Source organism: Mesoplodon mirus (assembly GCF_964341445.2).
Source record: "Mesoplodon mirus genome assembly, chromosome: 15".
Classification (NCBI taxonomy): Eukaryota; Metazoa; Chordata; class Mammalia; order Artiodactyla; family Ziphiidae; genus Mesoplodon; species Mesoplodon mirus.
The window spans coordinates 67,168,401-67,189,099 of record NC_138991.1 but is presented as its reverse complement, the minus strand read 5'-3'; the positions used below and the strand labels follow the sequence as shown (position 1 = coordinate 67,189,099).

Below are 20,699 nucleotides of genomic sequence, written 5' to 3'. Positions count from 1 at the left end.
GACCAGCAATCTGTTCTCTGCATCTCAGGTGAGGTAGGAACAGTGCCACTCCAGACCACTCTGCCTCAATAAAGTTTCACATATTTCTTACTTTTCCTTGTCTGTTAATATTTGGACAGTAAATGAAGATTAAGTTCAGGAATTACCTCTTGGGGAATTTACTTAAAACACACAGAGAGGGGCCTCCCTGGTGGCGCAGTGGTTGAGAGTCCGCCTGCCGATGCAGGGGATACGGGTTCGTGCCCCGGTCTGGGAGGATCCCATATGCCGCGGAGCGGCTGGGCCCGTGAGCCATGGCCGCTGAGCCTGTGCGTCTGGAGCCTGTGCTCCGCAACGGGAGAGGCCACAACAGTGAGAGGCCCGCGTACAGCAAAAAAAACCACACACAGAGACCTCAGAAATCAAGTTTGTATTAGCATTATTTTAACCAGTGCTTCTTCATCCAGATTTATTTCCTTTCTGATCATTACTATTTTCATGTAAGCAAGCTGCCAAAATACATTAGCTCTGATTTTATACAGACTCTAAAAGTTAGGATACAAAAAGCATATAAACATCTACCAGTACCAAAACGTTTATGACCTTATAATTTTATGGTGTAAAGAAAAGGGCACAGATAAGGAATACAAGCAAATTAAAATCTAAAGAGTTACATAACACTTCTTTTGATTATTTATTAAAATGCAGCAGAAAAGTAAAAGGAATGTTAAGACTTTATATACAACTGTGTGCACAGTGTAACAGTGTTTTCTTCCATTTCCTTCTCATGTCCTCAGCTCAGCAGGCACTGGAGACAGCCAGTTTCTTCAAGTGGTCCATGAACACCTGCAGGCTGACGTCATCAGTCAGGATGGGTGCTCCCGTTTCCTGAAGTTTAGTGAAAAAGGTTTACTGGCAGGTCTCTTAGAAGTTGGTTGGAATTCATATGTTATTAAGGACCTTTCCCCTCACAAAATTAGCAAGTGCTGTCCGTCTGCCAAGAGCACTCCTGCCACCCAGCCCCATCCTCTGCCTAGCTAATCTTTTCAACTAAAGCATAATTTCCTCACAAAGCCCTTCCCTGATCCACTCATATCAGGTCATTCCTGCCACTACAGACAGTTTTGAGCATATGCCCTTCTACTTTACCCCTCTGTGTAGTTCTGATGACTCATCCAGGGTCTGGCTCCCAGCAGGCATGAACTCCTGGGGGCCCACATGCCCCATCTCTCATCTTCCCCACCACCCTGCCACAACCAGCATGATGCTCTTAAATGATCTGCTTACAACAGAAGCTTGGTAACAGCGTATTCACAATGAGTGAATCAGTATCCACTAAACAGATGGATCTCTGCAATACCAAGAAATGCTTACGATTCAATTAACGTTAAGGGAAAAAGTACTGAATAGAAACCTTGATTTCTAATAAGATTCCAATTTGTTAAAAAATATGTATATATATATGCACACACATGCACACACCCAGATATACATGATATATATACCTTTTATATTAACTAGAAAGAAGCCAGAAGTACTTAACTCTAGCATTCTATGTAATTTAAACTTTCTTTCTAAATTTTTTTTTACATATACTAGTCTTCTAAAAATGAAACGGGGGGCTTCCCAGGTGGCACAGTGGTTGGGAGTCCGCCTGCTGATGCAGGGGACATGGGTTCGTGCCCCGGTCCGGGAGGATCCCACATGCCGCAGAGCGGCTGGGCCTGTGAGCCACGCTGCTGAGCCTGCACGTCCGGAGCCTGTGCTCCGCAGCGGGAGAGGCCACAACAGTGAGAGGCCCGCGTACCGCAAAAAAAAAAAAAAAAAGAAACGGTACTACTGTTATAATCAGAAAAATATAAGCATGATTAAAGTTTTATAAAAGGATTTCTCTGGGAAGAAAGAGTAGATGTACTTTTCCTCATTCCTTCAACTAAGTACAAGTAAAAACCCTAGATGTTTTATATAAAACAAACATAAGAAGACTTTGAAAGGTGGTGAAAAGACAGCAGATTAACTAGCGACCCTGGGATGCAGGGAACCACACAGTGGCCAGTTCCCAGGGCTTCCTTTTTGCCTCATGCATGCACGCCAGACTTGGAGCTGAAAAAGCTGGCAACAGTTATTGAGCACAGACAAAAACTACAACAAAAAGAGCCCACTTTCTCTAGCAAAAGACCAGGGCAGCCTAGCAAGACAGAAAAGGCTGAGCGGATCGTGTAGACTTGCACCTTCACATGGCAGTACTGAGGGAACCAACAATCCCACCAGGGTGGTATCAGAAAGGGCCAAGTATGGAGCCAGGAATTTCATCCTTGCTGGCCAGTAAGAAGTCTCCCTGCACCCATGGTGTCCGCAGAGACCATACAGGGAGCCTGGACTTCCACCCCACACCTGGTAGTAATAAGATGTCCACACCCCACCCACTGGGGTGGTATCAGAGAAGGCTTAGTGCAGAGAAAGCACTTTCACCATCACCCACCAGAGACAAGGCCACCTCCACAGGAGAATCAATGGGAACCAGGTGGGGAGCTGGAACTCCCGTTCCCACACACAGTAACAAGAAGTCGCCCTCCACCTCAAGTGTCAACAGAGGCCAATGGAAAACCTGAACCCCCGTCTCACCTGGCAGAAATGAAACAATGTACCGTCCCCTTCCCTGCCAGAGCAATGTGACAAAAAGCCAGCCAAAACAGGTTGAAATCGATCCAGAGACTCAAAACAAATACGAAAATGTCCACATCTCAATCAAAAATCACTTGTTATGGGGCTTCCCTGGTGGCGCAGTGGTTAAGAATCCGCCTGCCAATGCAGGGGACACGGGTTCGATCCCTGGTCTGGGAAGATCCCACATGCCGCGGCTAGGCCTGTGAGCCATGGCCGCTGAACCGGCATGTCCGGAGCCTGTGCTCCGCAACAGGAGAGGCCGCAACAGTGAGAGGCCTGCGTACCGCAAAAAAAAAAAAAAAAAAGCAGTACTCATTCAGTAGAAACCATACACATTTTGAATTGTGGTCTTTTCCTAGGCTACCAACATGAAGTACGATCCTCCCCCGTGATACTGGGTGGCTCCCAGCCACAATGATCATATGGGTCAACAACCAAGACACTCACAACCATTCTGTTTTTCACTTTCAGTACAGCATTCAATAAGTTACATGCGATATTCAACACTTCATTATAAAATACGGTTTGTGTTAGATGATTTTGCCCAACTGTAGGCTAATCTAAGTGTTCTGAGCATATTTAAGGTAGGCCAGGCTAAGGCATGATATTCTGTAGGTTAGGTGTATTAAATGCATTTTCAAGTTATGATGGATTTATTGGGATGCAATCCCATCACAAGCTGAGGAAGATCTGTACTAGCAATGAACAACTGGACACTGAAATTAAAAGTACAGCACCATTCACAATCACTCAAAAAAAAGAAAGTGAAAATACACAACACTGATGAAAGAAATAAAAATAGATTTAATAAATGTTCAGGGAATTCCCTGGTGGTCCAGTGGTTAGGACTTGGCGCTCTCACTGCCGAGGGCCCAGGTTCAATCCCTTGTTGGGGAACTAAGATCCCACAAGCTGTGCGGCATGGCCCCCCCCCCAAAAAAAAAGTTTATAAGAAACCTGTACAAGGGCTTCCCTGGTGGCACAGTGGTTCAGAATCTGCCTGCCAATGCAGGGGACACGGGTTTGAGCCCTGGTCCAGGAAGAGCCCACATGCCGTGGAGCAACTAAGCCCATGCGCCACAACTACTGAGCCTGTGTTCTAGAGCCTGCGAGCCACAACTACTGAGTCCGCGCGTCTAGAGCCCATGCTCCACAACAAGAGAAGCCACCACAATGAGAAGCCCACGCACCGCGACGAAGAGTACCCCCGCTCACCGCAACTAGAGAAAGCCCGCGCACAGCAACGAAGACCCAACACGGCCAAAAAAAAAAAAAAAAAAAAAAAGAAACTGTAAACAACCCAGCTGTCCTTCAATGGGTGAATGATTAAATAAAATGCAGTATGTCTATACCACAGAATACTACTTGGCAAATAAAAAGGAACAAATTACCTATAAATTTGACACTTAAATGAATCTCTAGATAAGTATGCTGAGGGGAAAAAGCCAATCCCAAAAGTTTAGGTACCATGTGGTTTCATATATGTAACTGTTTTTTTTTTTTCTTTAAATACATTTATTTATTTATTTATTTTTGGCTGTGTTGGGTCTTCGTTTCTGTGCGAGGGCTTTCTCCAGTTGCGGTGAGAGGGGGCCACTCTTCATTGCAGTGCGCAGGCCTCTCACTGTCGTGGCCTCTCCCGTTGCAGAGCACAGGCTCCAGACGCGCAGGCTCAGTAGTTGTGGCTCACAGGCTTAGTTGCTCCGCGGCATGTGGGATCTCCCCAGACCAGGGCTCGAACCCATGTCCCCTGCACTGGCAGGCAGATTCCCAACCACTGTGCCACCAGGGAAGCCCTATGTAACCGTTTTTTTTAAATTGAAGTATAGCTGATTTACAATGCTGTGTTAGTTTCTGGTATACAGCAAAGTGATTCAGCTATACATACATACATATATTCTTTTCCGTTATGGACTATGACAAGATATTGAATACAGTTCCCTGTGTATGTAACACGTTAACTTTTTTATGACAAAATTATAGAAATATAAAACAGGAGATCAGGAGAGAAGTGAGCATAACTATAAAAGGGCAACATGAGAGATCATTGTGCTGGTGGAAATGCATATCTTAACGTCCTGGTTATGATACTGTATTACAGTTTTGCAAGATGTTACCACTGGTGGGGGGGGGGAACTGGGTAAAGAGCAAAGGGGATCTCTCTGTATTGTTTCATACAACTGCATATAAACTTACAATTACCTCCCAAAAAATGTTATAAGAAAACAGAATGAAAGAAAAGACTCATTTGAGGGAGACATAAATGCTGGGACTAATTAGATAAAGAAGGAAATTGGAGCTAAAAAGTGAAGAGGCGGCAGAAGGAACGGCGAGCGTGAGTCCATGTGTCTGCCCTGCACTCCTGGGGGAGACAGAGGTGTGGGGACTCTGGGCAATGCCACTGTGTCTCCGAGGGAAGCACGTAGAGGCCACAGTTCAGCGTTCTGTCCTCTGGCCTGAACCTGTCAGACTCCGCTGTGTACTGCAGAAGGGGATCCACACAGGGCATGTCCCCACCCCCAGCCTACACAGAAGTCCCTAGCCCCCCCTTATCCAGGGTGGGCAGCTTCCAAGACCCCAGTGGCTGCCTCAAACCACAGGTAGAACAGAACCCTGCACGTACTAAGGTTTTCCTGTACAGGTGCTAATTAATATTGGCATATACAATGTGGAAACACTGGAGAAAGATAACGCACTCCCCAGGTGGGAGGGAGCGGGAAGGTGTGAGATTTCACCAGGCTACTCAGAATGGTGTGTAATTCAAAACTAATGCATTATTTCTGGAATTTTCTGACCACAGCCGACCTCAGGTAACTAAAGACTTGTAAAGCGAAAATATGGATAAGGGGGATTACTGTATTATTCAAAGTTTTCTTCCCAGCAAAATACCCAAGTTACTCTGTCTCTGGGCCAAAAGGGATTCAATTCAATAAATTTGTAGAATTTATTTATTTATCTTTTCTTTTTTTTTTGGCCGCACCTTGCAGCTTGCAGGATCTTAGTTCCCGGACCTGGGATCGAACCTGGGCCCCGACAGTGAAAGCGCCGAGTCCTAACCACTGGACCACCAAGGAATTCCCCAATTTGTAGAATTTAAAAACAAGTTTTTAAAAAAGCAGCCTGGCCTCCTCCTCAAATACCTGACAATTACTCACCTGTCCCCAGGCATACAGGTTATTGTGTGTCTGAGATGGATTCACTTTGGACAAAAGGAAGCGAGCCTTTAAAAAAAAAAAGAGGGAGAGATTTAGATCTAAAGATTAAAAGTGGCATTAATATTAGTGTAACAGGAAAAATAACTTTTTACTTTTTTTTTGTTAAATTAGAAAATTTTTACCACATAGGAACCCATTTCTTTAGTTTAAGCCCAAAGCCTCTCCATTTATTAGGGTTCCTGAAACATGAAGTGTATTTCATTCTGGCAATCCTCTACCTTACACCAACATATTTTGACCACTCATTTAAAAAGAAGTCATATTTGGAAGCTGACCTGTAAGTCAATTTATGTCACCATATAAGATACGAACCAGGCAGTCTGGATTTATAGCCATGAGAATGCATCATAAAGCCAACAGAGCATCAGGGCCGGGCTGGGCTCGCTCACCTGGCTGCCTCCGTGCTCCGTGTTGATGTACCGCGGCATGGGGAAGCGCGCGTGCAGGATCTCCTGAGCATCGTCCAGGGGTGCCTGCAAAAGGTGCTTGAAGTTTTCGTACTCAGGCATGTCCTGGTAGCCCGCTTTCTGCCACTGGGCTATGGTCTACACCAAAACAAAGAAATCAAAACTACCGTGGAGGTGCTGTGATGACAGCCTTCTCTGACGCCCCTGACATTCTAACGTCCCACCCGGAACTTATTTCCAGTGACAAAGTCTTCTGTCGAGAGAGACAAGTGTCTGAGGGGAGCCACGTGGAGCTGACCAGGAGCATGAGTAAGCCGAGCACTGTGCCCACGACACTGCCACCTACACAGTCCCGCCAGAAATGTCAGTGCCCACCACACCTCCCCTCCCCTTTCTAACTGTACTGACAAACACCCTGGATCGGGTGCCCCAAGGAGCCCCAGGCTCCCCTGCTTTCCACCTCCCCCGCTATCACTCAGTCTAGCCCTCACGTCCTCACCACCCCTGGTAGGGAACGGGGTTTGCCGGCTTCCTATACAGACTCCACTGTCCCTTCTCTTTCCTGGTGGCACACATCTCATGCCCTCCTCCAGTGCTCGGCAGCCCCACGGGCGGGTGGGACCGACTCCACCCCAACCCCTGCTCCCCCGGGCCCCGAGCCTCTTGGTGGTGGAGATAAACTCTAAGAATCAAAGCATGGGTGTAAATCAGGCAACAAGCAGAAGGCAATACACCAAAGTGTGGAAAGGAAAGACTGTCTCCCCAACTAAACATGGTGTCTCAATCCTTCTTTCATTCCCGTCAGCAACTGTGCTAGGAAACACACCTTAATCATGCCGGAAATGAATACTCACTGACTGATTAATATATCTTTATAACTAAACAGAAGTGCTTTCACATGTTATTTGGGGGATACTAAAAAAGAAAGCAATGGAGAGAGAAAATGGAGTAAGAAGACGTAACAAGTGAGGAATGTGTTCTGGAAACAGAACTGCTGTCAGGAGACCAGCCTGCTCTCACCTCTCCCGCGGCCCCAGCACTGTTTCCCAGGTCTTAATTTCTGACTGGTGGTGGTGTGGAGGGAATGCCCATAGGCTTGCTTGGGACCAAGAGTTCATAAGAACCCCCGCAATCAGAAGGCTGAGGACTTTTAAAGGGCGAGAGCGAGGTCATCTGCCTTCATCTTTAGAACCTATCCCTTGCACACAGAAGGTGCTCAATCAACGTGTGAAGGAACAGGATAGCGGCTGTAGTCAGAGATGTCTATAAGGGATGAGCTGAAGACACAGGAAGCTCCTGAAGGCATCAGTGGGAACAGCAGCTGGTCGGTCACCCAGCCTTAAGTCTAGGACCACTACTGATGACCTGGCACCTGTGGGCAAGTGGCTAGCAGAGTGGCTGTTAATATGCTGAAAACAGTTTAAAGTTATAAAATGCCTGTTAGTATTAGAAAAACCATTTCTTTCTAGGGCATTAAAGAATGCTGAAACACAATTTACATCTTTTCAGGACATTTGAAATCACTTCTGATGTACAGACACCAGGAAGTCAAGTCAGTTGCCAAAACAATGTACTGAAGGTAAAAAATGTACAATAGACAAAAAACAGAATATATCCATGAATATAACACTCAGTTAAAGAATTTTCTCCTGAGGAGCCATTCCTTTCCTTAGGGCATGAACCTCTTTGAGAAAGAAATGCATGCTGCCCTGAACAGCATCCATAGCCATCCTAGGGATCCACAGACCTGGCATAAGGTTCACTGGGCCATATTATCTCAGAGAAAAAACTCTAGTCCCCAAATTAGCAGTATTTACTAGTGACTCTAACATAACTCTGAAAGGACAGTGTGAATATAAGTTTACTGACGAAAAGTAAACTGATCTTGCCTGACAACTCAGAAAGCAATAAATCATAGTGATTTAAAAGGACCAGGTGGGGCTTCCCTGGTGGCGCAGTGGTTGAGAGTCTGCCTGCCAATGCAGGGGACACGGGTTCGTACCCCGGTCTGGGAAGATTCCACATGCCGTGGAGCGGCTGGGCCCATGAGCCATGGCCGCCGATCCTGCGCATCCGGAGCCTGTGCTCCGCAATGGGAGAGGCCACAACAGTGAGAGGCCCACGTAACGCAAAAAAAAAAAAAAAAAAGGACCACCTGAAAAACAGTACGGAGTTTTCTCAAAAAACTAAAAATAGAACTACCATATGACCCAGCAATTCTACTCTCCTGGGTATGTATCTGTATAAAACAAAAACACTAATTCGAAAAGACACATGCACCCCAATTTTCATAGTGGCATTATTTATAATTGCCAAGATATGGAAGCAACCTAAGTGTCCATCAACAGATGAATGGATAAAGAAAACATGGTAGATATATACAATGGAATGCTACTCAGCCATAAAAAAGAATGAAATTTTGCCATCTGCAACAACATGGATGGACCTAGAGGGTATTCTGCTAAGTGAAATAAGTCAGACAAAGACAAATACTGTATGATATCACTTACATGTGGAATCTGAAAAATACAACTAGTGATGTAACAAAAAACAAGCAGACTCACAGGTATAGAGAACAAATGAGTGGTCTGTGGAGTGGGGGGCACTGTATATACAGGTGGGGGAGTGGGAGGTACAAACTACTGGCTCAAGGATGTGTTGTACAACATGAGAAAAGTAACCTTTAAAAAGTGTATAAAAAATTAGGGAATTCCCTGGTGGTTAGGACTCCACGCTTTCACTGCCGAGGGCATAGGTTCAATCCCTGATTGGGGAACTAAGATCCCGCAAGCCTTGCAGCATGGCCAAAAAAAAAAAAAAAAAAAGCTGCATAAAAATTAAAAAAAATAAAAGGACAACCTGGCGTTTACTTATAGCAAGTAATATTAAAATTACTAAATATATAAATACCCCCTTTTTTCAGGGTCCTAAAAAAAAATTTTATTCACTAGCATAAAAGCCACTATACTCATTATAATAAACTGTGGGTTTTCTAAGCCCAAATTCTTTTTTCAAATGTCATAACAACCTAAATTAGTAAAAAATGATAGTAAGAAAGAAATTAACTTCATCTTACCTCACCAAGATAAATGACAATTTGGAAGAATGTGTCCATCAGCAAAATTCTGTCAGCTAGAATGCTGCTACTGTCCAGGAGCACAGGCTGAAGCAAAAGGGAGAGATGGCACGGGTCTTCCCTCGGTGTCCACACGGCCACCCGCCAACCCCACACCCAGCAGGGAGGGTCTCAGCTTCATGCCAAATTCCCACATTCTGCTCCCTGACTAGGCAGTTCTAGATTTCAACTTTGTAGGAAAAACAGGCTCCAAATAATCCCTCATCAACTGCGAAGTGAGATGAATGTGATCTTTTGCTCTAGGAACCAGAAATAATTCCAAATTTTCTCAGTTTTGTGCTAGAAGTACATTCTATCAGAGACACATTTCTCTCAAATCTACTGCTGTAGATGACAGAGAAGTCCAATGCCTACATGAAAAAGAACATCCTTTAATACAAATTTTAAAGTTTACTACAAAATACATTTGACTATGACTTTTATTTCAATAAGAAAAGTAACTTAAACTTACATTCATTAAGCAAAATTTGAAAATTTCTACTCAAGAACAACAAATATTGAAATTTTGGTTTATTTCCTTATAGTTTTTAATTCTTGCAGGCTTTTAAAAAGTCATAATTTAGAAAAGTTTCTACTTTTTTATTTAACATAAGGATTTACTTTATTATGTTACATAAACTTTGTGAATATTTCTTAGATTACTTAATTTTCCTGCTATTGAACATTTAAACTGTTTTCTAATTTTACACATCCTATGACTTTTTCCTACGCACATTTTTTTAATATTCAGAAATAATGTTAAATTACTATAAAGACTCAAAGTTTTCTTTTTTACAGTTTTGCTCTAAGAGTAAATGTGCTAGAAAAAAGTCTGTATTAGGTGATTCCAACTGTGGGAGAAGCACTCACAGCGGCCCTTACCTCTGGAGGCCCGTGGAAGGAATATGAGTAGAGGATGGGCTGGATCATGATGAGGGACTGGGTTAGGTCCTGTCGGGCAAAGTGGTGTCGATAATACGACGACTCATCAGGGCTGTTGTTGAAGACTTGAAGAAATGGAGACCTCCTCAGATGGAACATGAACTGCATTTACAGAGAAAAAGACAAATGCACACAGCTGTCACCTTCCTAGACACGCAGAGAGCAGACCTGCCCCCGCCCTGGAAACAGGAGAACCCAGCCCTTAAGAACAAGGCCTCTGGGTTCAATGAACCAGAGTGGAATGGCAGCCCCGGGGGCCAGGGAGGAGGGAGGGGAGAGCTGCTGTTTAATGGTACAGAGTTCAGGTTCATGAGATGAGAAAGTTCTTGAGATTCCCTGCTCAACAATCAGACATATGTAACACTACACCACACTGCACACTTAAAAACGGTTAAGGTGGTCAATGTTATGTTATGGGGTTTTCACTACAATTAGAAATAAACATAATTTTTAGAAAAAGAGGGGGCCCTCTGGGCATGTCAAAGCTTCTGCGTGAAAGAGGCAAGGCAAAGCACTGCTTTCTGGAGTCACCGGGCCAGGTTGCAGAGCAGAGTTTCTGCTCTGAAGAGGTCACACTCCAGTGGGGAAAAGGCACACTCAGGAACCCAGCGCAGGAAAGTCCTGGTATGATGGGGTGGGGGTGGAGGTGCAGCAGGAGCATCCCCAAAGCCACTGGGGCCTAAAAGACGTGCGAGAAGAAGCCAGAGGCACGGGAGGGACGCCAGGCACAGTGACAGCACAGGAGAGGCCAGAGTGCTGAGACAGAGGCAGACTGCTGGGAGTGAGGAGCTCAAGGGAGAAAAGGCCAGGAGTCGCCACTGCAGACAGAGATGCATTCCTTCCAGCCCCCGAGGAGCAGGGGTGGGAAAGCAGCTGTGAGCTCACGCTAAAGAGCTGCCAGAAGATGAAAATGACCTGCCTTGAGAAGTACAAAGCTTCCTGAGAGGGACTTCCCTGGTGGCACAGTGGTTAAGAATCCGGCTGCCAATGCAGGGGACACGGGTTTGATCCCTGGTCCAGGAAGATCCCACATGCCGTGGAGTAACTAAGCCCATGCCCCACAACTACTGAGCCTGTGCGCCTAGAGCCCGCGAGCCACAACTACTCAGCCGCGCGCCTAGAGCCCGTGCTCTGCAAAAAGAGAAGCCACCGTAATGAGAAGCCCACGCACCGCAACAAAGAGTAGCCCCCACTCGCCGCAACTAGAGAACGCCCGTGTGCAGCTCTGAAGACCCAACGCAGACAAAAATAAAACAAACAAACAAAGCTTCCTGAGAAGCTTTTGAATATAATGAATTGTAGGTTCCTAAATAATGACCCAGGCTGACAGTCAGCACATCCTACATGCAGGGCACAGAGCACTGGACAAGAATGATCGAGTCCCCGCGACAAGCCACGAGGAAAGCTCTCTTACCACCCCTAGTTCACAGGCAAGGAGACCGAGGCGCAGGCAACTTGCCCAACACCCCTCGCCACTGAGCGGTAGAGTCGGCCTCTGCTCCAGGCTGCCTGGCTCTGGAACTCTATGCTAGACGCTTCAACAGAAGGAATCTAAGAAATCATCTAAATTTGGTGGTTTTCCAACTGCCCTCCGAGCCTTAGCGGATCCTTGGGGTCCAGGGGTGCGGGCCACCACGTCTGTCTGCTCTCTGTGCTGGCTGTTGAGAGGCTCCTCTTGAAGAAAAGATTCCCCGGCTTTAGAAAGACTGCATGTCACTTCCCAGACCAGCTCCATCCTTCTGAAGAGGTTCGGGACCTCATCCAAGACCGGCAGCAACACAGCCTGCACTGGAACCTGCTTCAGCCCCGACCCTGGCCGGGCCCGGCCTCCTTCCACAGCACCGTCCAGCCTCAACTGCTCGGGCACAGGACAGGCACACGGCGGGGACTGCAGAGCCCTACCCTGGGCTGAGCGTCCAGTAAGGTGACCTCTGAAGCCCCCCTCCTTTAGCCCTGAGAGTGCAAGCTGCACAAGTTCATGACTGAGGCCTACGTCCACTTGCCAAATCGAGTATTCAGAAAGGTAATACCCGATGGAGTACCGAAGTCCTAACAAGTTCACTTAGGATTGAGAGTTTGCTTCTTCCTACTTATTCCTCATTAAGGCATCCTTGAGGGAGGAGGGGAAAAAGGTTGAGTCTGCCTCCAGTTCTGGGGAAGCTACATCTGTGAGGGGCCCGACCCGCAAACCCCGGGCCCAGCTGTGGAGCTGGCTCCAAGCCGCCAAGCCAAATGGGTGCCTAGCCTGTAGCGGACCCGGGGTCAGCCAGCCTCGCCCCTGAAGCGGAGCTGAGCCCCAGCTGCCACACTTACAGACAAGGGTGGAGGCTCAGAAAAGGCAGCACCCAGACCCCCGCCTGTGGCGCCTCGCTCCACCACCCCCTCCCTGCTCTGAACGGTTCCACACACCTGGTCCCCCCACGTGAGGGTCCTCAGTCACGACACAGCACAGCCACTACAGACACATCACCAACGTCTACTATGGTAACTGCGGTCTCATTTTGCTGTGTTCGTGTTCACGGGTGACCATCCACCCAGAACTTCTACAAATCAGAGGTCGTGTTGTGGCCTCACAGCAACAATCCTGTTTTGCCTTCTCCCCGAAGTCTGTGCACCTGCTCTCTGCATGTCACCTGCATCTTCCGTGGGGCGCAGGCACTGTCTGGCCTTGAACTGAAGGACCTCATCACCTCCAAATGGAGTCTTGAAACACACAGAGTCCTGACTTGACCCCGAGAGCAGCAAGTTTTACTTCTATCACTTTCTTATTTATTTATTTATTTATTTATTTTATTTTTTTGTGGTACGCAGGCCTCTCACTGTTGTGGCCTCTCCTGTTGCGGAACACAGGCTCCAGATGCGTAGGTTCAGTGGCCATGGCTCACGGGCCCAGCCGCTCCACAGCATGTGGGATCTTCCCGGACCGGGGCACAAACCCGTTTCCCCTGCATCGGCAGGCGGACTCTCAACCACTGCGCCACCAGGGAAGCCCTTCTTTAGTTATTTTAAAAAACATATATTACTTACCTGAGGATAGAGAGAGAAGGAATCTGATAACCTAAAAGATGTGGGGTCTTCTTTGGTATATTGTCCAAACTTCTGACACTATTGAGAGAAAATAGAAAAAAAACACACAGAAAACCTAAGTGAGTGTCACCTGAAAACTCCCTGGAGTAGGAGGGCCATGCCCCACTCTCAGCTCCGCCCCTGCCTGCCCCCACCCAACACCCAGGGGGTGTTAAATGCAGATCTTGGGGGAGGGCTGAAGGCCCCACGTTCTAAGCAGCTTCCAGGCAATGCCGGCCGAGGCCGCTCCAACAGCGAGGGGCTAGATAGAGAAGCCTTCTCAAGCGCCTCTTCCATAAGAAAATCCTCCAGGACTCTGACATCCTAGCAGTTACAGACAGGTCTAATGTTCTATTATCCTACAACTCCATTTTCTTCCTCCTCTCACAGGCAAATCTCTGAACATTTTCTCTTCCTGCCTTTATTTCCTCTTCATGTCACATACTTCATTTCACCAGGGAGTCAGATGCCCACCGTCTAAAGAGAGCTCATCTCTGGGAGTGACCCTCTTCCGACCGCATCCTTGCACAGACCTCACCTTCCTCAACTCCCTGCCAGCACGAGCCACGTGACTCCCCGAACCTCCTGAGCCCTCCTTCAGCCGCCGCAGCAGCGCCTTCCTACATCCTGCCACCTCTCCGACTGATCTTCTTCCCCTCATCCGACAGCCCGTCTCCCTGCCTCCTCCTGACGGCGGCGGGTTCCTCCAAGGTTAGTTCCTGGCCCACTGCTCCCATCCTCCTTGCCTCGGCTACAAACGACATGACCGCCAGACCAGAGTCACCCAAATCCCTCCCCCACGTGCAGTGCTGACCTCCGACCCGAGCTCCTGTCAGGACCTATCCCAACTACAGGGTGGCTTTCCTTGGACGTGCAAGTTCACATTCAAAATAAATTAAACTAGTCCATTAGAAAAGGGGGTTCCCCTCCCTCCCCCTCACAGCTGCTCTCCCTTCCTGTTTCCCACTGCTCCATCACGCTTGCAGTTGCCCACACTTAAAACTTGGGTTAGCGTTGATGTTTTTCATTTTTGATTCCACGTATAGTTCGACCAGGTTTGGTCAATTCTTCTCTCGGCATACAGCCTGATTCCAAAGCTTCTCTCCCCTCCAACTGTACCACCGCCACCTTGGTCTCAGCTCCCTGGAGCCGGCGAAATCCTCCGCTGGCCTCCGTAACAGCAGCCCTTTCGCCCTCCGATTTATCTTACACAGGGACAGGCAGTGTGAACACAGCGTCATGCTGCTCTCACGCCCCTGCCTGAGAACCACACTCACCCCTTCCCCCCCCTAACACCCAGGCAGAGACTTCACTTTACAGTCAAGGCACTGCTCAAGCGACCTGCACCTGCACTGCTGCTCCCCCACCGTAGTCACTGGCCACCCGTGACAGCGGCCTCTCCAGGGTCCCCAGCATGAACTGAATGCCCAGCTACACCCCACAGGCTTGTGGGTGCTGGGCCCTCCACTTGCTAAGCCTTGCCTTCTACTCTCTTTAAAAAGACTTGACTCAAGGCTCACTTCCCACCAGAAGCCTTCGCCAACCACTTGGACCCTCTGCTCAATCTCAGATTACGTTTGCAATGCTGACATTCCCTGAAAAAATGAGTCTGTGGGACAGCAGGGGCACACATAGGGCAAAACAAAGTTAAGTAAGTTCTGTTACTGTGCTTTCCAGGACCTTCGATCACTAACACGTGCTGTGAATTCCCAAACGGTAAGATCATAAGGTATCTCAATTACTGATTTATTGCTTCGTGGCTCCAAACTTACCCTTTTCGCTGGCTGTGAAATGGATCTGGGGCCCTTAAATATTTCTCCCCTGCCAGGGCACTAAGTTAGGCTTGGTCAGCGGACAGCTGCAGCGTCTTCACGCAGCACTGGCGCCTGCAGCCCCCCAGCCCCGTGCGCCCCTGCTGAGACGCCTCCTGGTGAACGGTTTTCTCGGCGCCACAGAGGGTGAATTTCTACTAAGTCCCTCCAGCAGGCACCACGGCAACGTCTCTGCTCTGAGAGACCCAATGAGCCATGGCCCTGCCCCACCTGGGGCTCCGTCAGCCCTGGGGGGATGCGGGTCTTGCTGGGGTGTTCTACCTCAGCCTGGAAGTAGCACCCCTAGGATCTACTATCCTGTATCCTTCAGACTTCTTTTTACCTCTTACTAGACAATCCCTCATTATTCTAATCCCCTTTGTGACACTAATTCTTTATATAACACTCCCCCCGTTTAAACCACCGTGTGGCTTCTCTCTCCTGATTAGACCCAGAATGACACACCAGGCATCTCCTCACACTCACTGGGCCATGGACCCCTACTTCCCCCCAAACCCTCCAAGATCTAGAGGGAAAACAGAGAACCACAGGATTCACAGGGACTCATCTAAGTCAACCCTCAACACACTCAGATTTGTACCATTACCTAAACGGCCTGTGTGTGGTGTTTCTTCCCAACTGTAATGTGAGCCCTTGGGGGAGATGCATATTTAACACTTCTTTTACATCATTCTCAGAACGTCTGGTGTTTGGCATGTGGTAAGCCACTGATAAAATTCTTATTTACTGGCTGTATAAAATAATAGGTTTAAACGACAGTTTTCTCAAAAGTAGAGCAGAGACCAAGACTGAACGTAGTGCCACTGTCCCCAGCTTACCAGTCGGATGAGCTGTCGGTCCAGCCACCGGAGCACATCCGGCCCCTCCTCCGACTCCGCTCGGAACACTCCCAGCCGCGCCATCAGGACCGCTGCAGCCTCCTGGTCAAACGCTGCTTCGATGTGTTTGAGCTGACTCTGTGCATCTGCCCAACTGACCATTCCAGAGTGAGTGCTGCCCTTGCATGCGGGAGAGGCCTGAGAGCTGGCTCTCCAGTAAGACACAGACGTGGATACATGACGAGGGGGTGTGTGTGTGTGTGTGTGTGTGTACACACATAATCTGTTCCTGTATTTTCTCTCTCTCTCTCTCTCACACACACACACACACACACACACACACACACACACACACACACACACACACACACACACACACACACACACACACACACTGGAATATTACTCGGCCATGAAAAAGAATGCAATTCTGCCGTTTGCAACAACATGAATGGACCTGGAGGGTATTATGCTTAGTGAAATAAGTCAGACAGAGAAAGACAAATATTAAATACTCTGTGTTACCACTTATATGTGGAATCTAAAAAATGAAACAAACGAATATAACAAAACAGGAACAGATTCACAAATATAGAGAACAAATTAGTGGTTACCAGTGGGGAGAGGGAAGGGGCAAGGCATAAGAGGTAAAAACTACTATGTATAAAATAAGTTACAAGAATATACTGTACAGCATAGAGAATATAGCCCGCATTTTGTAATAACTTTAAATGGAGTATAAATTATAAAAGTTTCAAACCACTATATGATACACCTAAAACTAATATAATATTGTAAATCAACTATACTTCGAAAAACTTTTTTTCAAAATAAAATAAAATAAAATGAATAAGGTAGAGGCTTTTATGCACTGACATGGAAGGTGTCCTTGACACATTCTTGAGAAAAGCTTATGAATATCTTCACATAAGCCATCATGTATATAATACACACACGTGGTCTATAACTGCACAGAAATGGGATTGTGAAGTTACATGTCAGTACAGTGATAGCATTTTACCTCTGGGGAGAGTGGGAGAGACCCATTCTTTACATAATTATGTGCTGCTTGAATCTTTTATAAGGAGGGTATATTAATGGGTCACTTATTTCATAAATAATGAAAAATAACTTTTAATGAACTTATTCCTACTGAAAGGAGAGTCTTATACGCCGGCAGTGCCTCCTCCTTGTCCTGCTCTGATCAACTGATCCAGTGAGGGCTGGTGAGAACCATTCACTCAGCGGAATCACAGAGATAAACTACTAGATGTCAGACTCTCTCTCCAAGCAAAAAGCCAGAGGTTCAGCGGAGAGGAAGCCGGGGCCACTCACTTGCGGGCGATGGTGGTCACGCGGATGCGCCGCTGGGTGCTGGAGTGCTGATAGTGCGTGACGAACTGGATGGCGCCGCGGCCCCCCTGCGGGATCGGGGCGTTGTGCTGCAGGATGAGAGGCCAGCACCTGTTACTGTCACCGCGTGACCCCACACAAGTGGTCACAGAGCCTGTGCACTCATCCTAAGACGACCGACACGGCAGTGACCACAAGGCTCTTGATGCGTTCTGAATGGTCCACTTAAATTCGGGGCATTTCACTGTTTGCAACTTTTACCTCAAAAAAGAGAACCATATGGAAATAAATACTGAACGTGAGTTGATATACATGTTGAAGGGTTTAGGGATGAAAGACACTGGTGACTGCAATTTGCTTCGAAATGCATCCAAACACTATGAATTGGGGAATGGCTAGATGTGTAACAAATCAAACAGAGCAAAATGTTAGTTACAGAACCTGAGTGGTTGATACTTGGGTATTCACTGTACAATTCTACTTATCGTTCTGTACTTTTGAATTTTAAAAAATAAAACACTGGGGAAAAACTGACACACTCAAAAATTCACCAACATTATGATGGCTGGCAAAAGCCATTCCTCTTCTGATGACCTTATCAGTTCAACAACAAAGTGACAAAAGCAGTTTGCTGTCTGACTCTGACCAAACCCTGGAAGGAATAAAAAAGATGATGTCAGACTAAGATCAGGCCAAACACAAGCCCAAAGTAGCATAACTTTGTGGAGAAAGAAACCGGAGGCCACCAGCCTGTAACAAATCAGAAAACACAACACTGAGACGCGACGATTCATGAAAAAATGCAGCCCACCTGATTGACTACTTCAAAGTAGATGCTGAGCGTAGATGTGGGATCCAGGCCACAGATTTTCCACTGACTCGTGCCACCAACACCAAGCTCCTAGGGGAGAGAAGAGGGATTAAAAAGAAATGAAACAAAAAAGATGCTCCTGTGATTACCTGCTGATGAAAAGCACTGACTCTGAGAAGGGCAGGTCCCTTAGAATATCTCATTCCAAATGAAAATTTAAATTTCGGGACTTCCCTGGTGTTCCTGTGGTTAGGACTCTGCACTTTCACTGCAGGGGGTGCGGGTCCCATCCCTGGTCGGGGAACTATGATCCCACAGGCCATGCAGTGCGGCCAAGAAAAGGGAAAAAAAAAAAATTTAATTTCACTGAAAAAAGTACAATTACAGACCAGAATAAAGTTTAACATTTGTTACAGTACTTTACGATTAGGCTTTTTATATTGGCACTCTGGTCAGTTTTCATTACATCGTTGAGCTTTATCTCTACACAGACACACACACACACACACGATACATAACACTGATGTCAACTGAGACAATCAAGTCAGGGATGGGGAACAAGTAAATACTTGAAAAGAAAAAGAATTACCTGCTTAGCCTGAAAGATTTATGTACTTCTTCCACCATGATTAGAACAAGAAATAATTACAGAACTTTAGCTGTTAAATATTAATTTTTAACCCAATTCCTTTATGCAAGAGCTACATATAAATTCTTGGTAAGAGAACTGAGATTTTAATCATGTGAAGGCTGCATTGTGTTGACTAGTTGAATGGCTCCCAGTGATAAATAAAAAGTTCACTTGGGCTTCCCTGGTGGCGCAGTGGTTGAGAGTCCGCCTGCCAGTGCAGGGGACACGGGTTCGTGCCCCGGTCCGGGAAGATCCCACATGCCGCAGAGCGGCTGGGCCCGTGAGCCATGGTCGCTGAGCCTGCGCGTCCGGAGCCTGTGCTCCGCAACGGGAGAGGCCACAACAGTGAGAGGCCCGCGTACTGCCAAAAAAAAAAAAAAAAAAGTACACTAAAACATGAAGGGTATCACTGTTTTAAGCATGACATCTAGAAGAAAAGTCTGCAGGTGTCAAATACCTAGAACCATTAACCAAGACTAGACTCTGAAACATACATTTGATCATTCTAGAGACAGTGAATATTATACATTTTAACACCTCATTATAACATGGGATACCATCCTTAGAAAGTAACACCATTATGCATTAAGAGAGTCATGATACCTCTTCTGTTACTCTGAATCCACCCAAACTGTATGCTGTCAGCTGAGTACAGCTGACACCAGTCCGGTCTCTCTACAAAGCCATGCCAGGAGCCCATGTCCCTGGCCACAGAACCAGCAATCTCAGGAAGGTGATGGTCAGAGGGGAAAGAGCCACAGCTCTGCGGTGGAGGCTGGGGAGGACACCCTGCGTTTCACAAGTCTTTCCTAAGCAAGATCGTGAGATGGATGGATTCCTAGGTGTTCACCTTCCCTTTCAGGGCCTTTTCTAAAAGAGGCACATAACATCTGCTGGACAGTGAAGGCTGCACCCATGAACAATGGCAAGGAAGTAAGAGGAGCCTGTCTGCCCCCCTTTCTTGCCTTGCTAATCCCTTCTCTCCAATCTCTCTCCACACCTTTTGACTCCATTTTTAATATAAAACCTGTTAAAATTTCAAATCAAGGGGATTCAGAGCATGTCACCCAAAATATGCCAGGCTGGCATAAAGATTATTTTAGGCTGTAGGTAATTTTTAAAAAGCAGACATAGAAAACTCTCTGTCCTCCTCCTACCAGGAAGGCAGGAGCTTCTTAACCACCAAAGACAACGCTAGATGCTTATCAGTCCAGAGGCAGCACCAGAAGAGTATATGTAACAACTCTTGGCAAAACCACCTTCCTTTCCCATCCGTCTCCCCCATCTGTCTACACTTCCACAATTTGCCACCCCTAGAAGATCAAGGTCCCTTTCCTTTGTCTTGTCACTTATCTGCACATTTATTGTAAAAGAACATTTATTGTTAAGATGCAACTAATCCCAAGGTCTAACTCCCTCTTTGAGTGACTCATCGCTGAGTATGTACGCGCTGTGTTATGTGTGTGACGCACACATTAATAAACTTGTTTGTTTTTCTCCTGTTAAGCTGTGTTTCATCAGTCTAATTTGCAGGGTCCCAGCCAATGAAACTAAGATGGGTAGAGGAAAAAGAAAAATTTCCCTCCCCTATAGCACCAACCCCCAGGCGTGGCCACAAACCCTCCAGAGTCCCACAAGCATTGTATTCTCTCACTAATATACAAATTCCTTATGTAAGCGTCTACCCTGCCTTGATCAGAAGAACTGTAAAGATGGAATTAGGAAATCAGCAGTTTATTGTGATTCAAATACACTGATTCAGGATAATCAATGGATAACCTAAAACCGTAAGGTGAAAGGCTACTGGCAAACAAGATACTCATGTCGTGCTACAATCTTGTTCAACAGATCTCCTGCTAATGG

At 46.7% G+C, this 20,699-nt stretch overlaps 1 protein-coding gene across 2 annotated transcripts in view; it reads right to left on the bottom strand.

Annotated features, from left to right (window-relative positions):
* Window positions 1-394: 394 nt before the first annotated feature.
* The window catches only part of SEC23B (SEC23 homolog B, COPII coat complex component), a 36,969-nt gene continuing 16,664 nt past the window's right edge, over window positions 395-20,699 (bottom strand). For both annotated transcript variants that reach the window (XM_082645283.1, XM_082645284.1), the window contains exons 12-20: window positions 18,206-18,295; window positions 17,377-17,483; window positions 16,042-16,195; window positions 13,353-13,430; window positions 10,266-10,427; window positions 9,345-9,431; window positions 6,251-6,406; window positions 5,802-5,867; window positions 395-867 (exon numbers count right to left, since the gene is read on the bottom strand). In XM_082645283.1, the coding sequence (XP_082501409.1) occupies window positions 778-867; window positions 5,802-5,867; window positions 6,251-6,406; window positions 9,345-9,431; window positions 10,266-10,427; window positions 13,353-13,430; window positions 16,042-16,195; window positions 17,377-17,483; window positions 18,206-18,295 (990 nt within the window). In that variant the 3' untranslated portion in view covers window positions 395-777. The remainder of the gene's footprint in view (window positions 868-5,801; window positions 5,868-6,250; window positions 6,407-9,344; window positions 9,432-10,265; window positions 10,428-13,352; window positions 13,431-16,041; window positions 16,196-17,376; window positions 17,484-18,205; window positions 18,296-20,699) is intronic.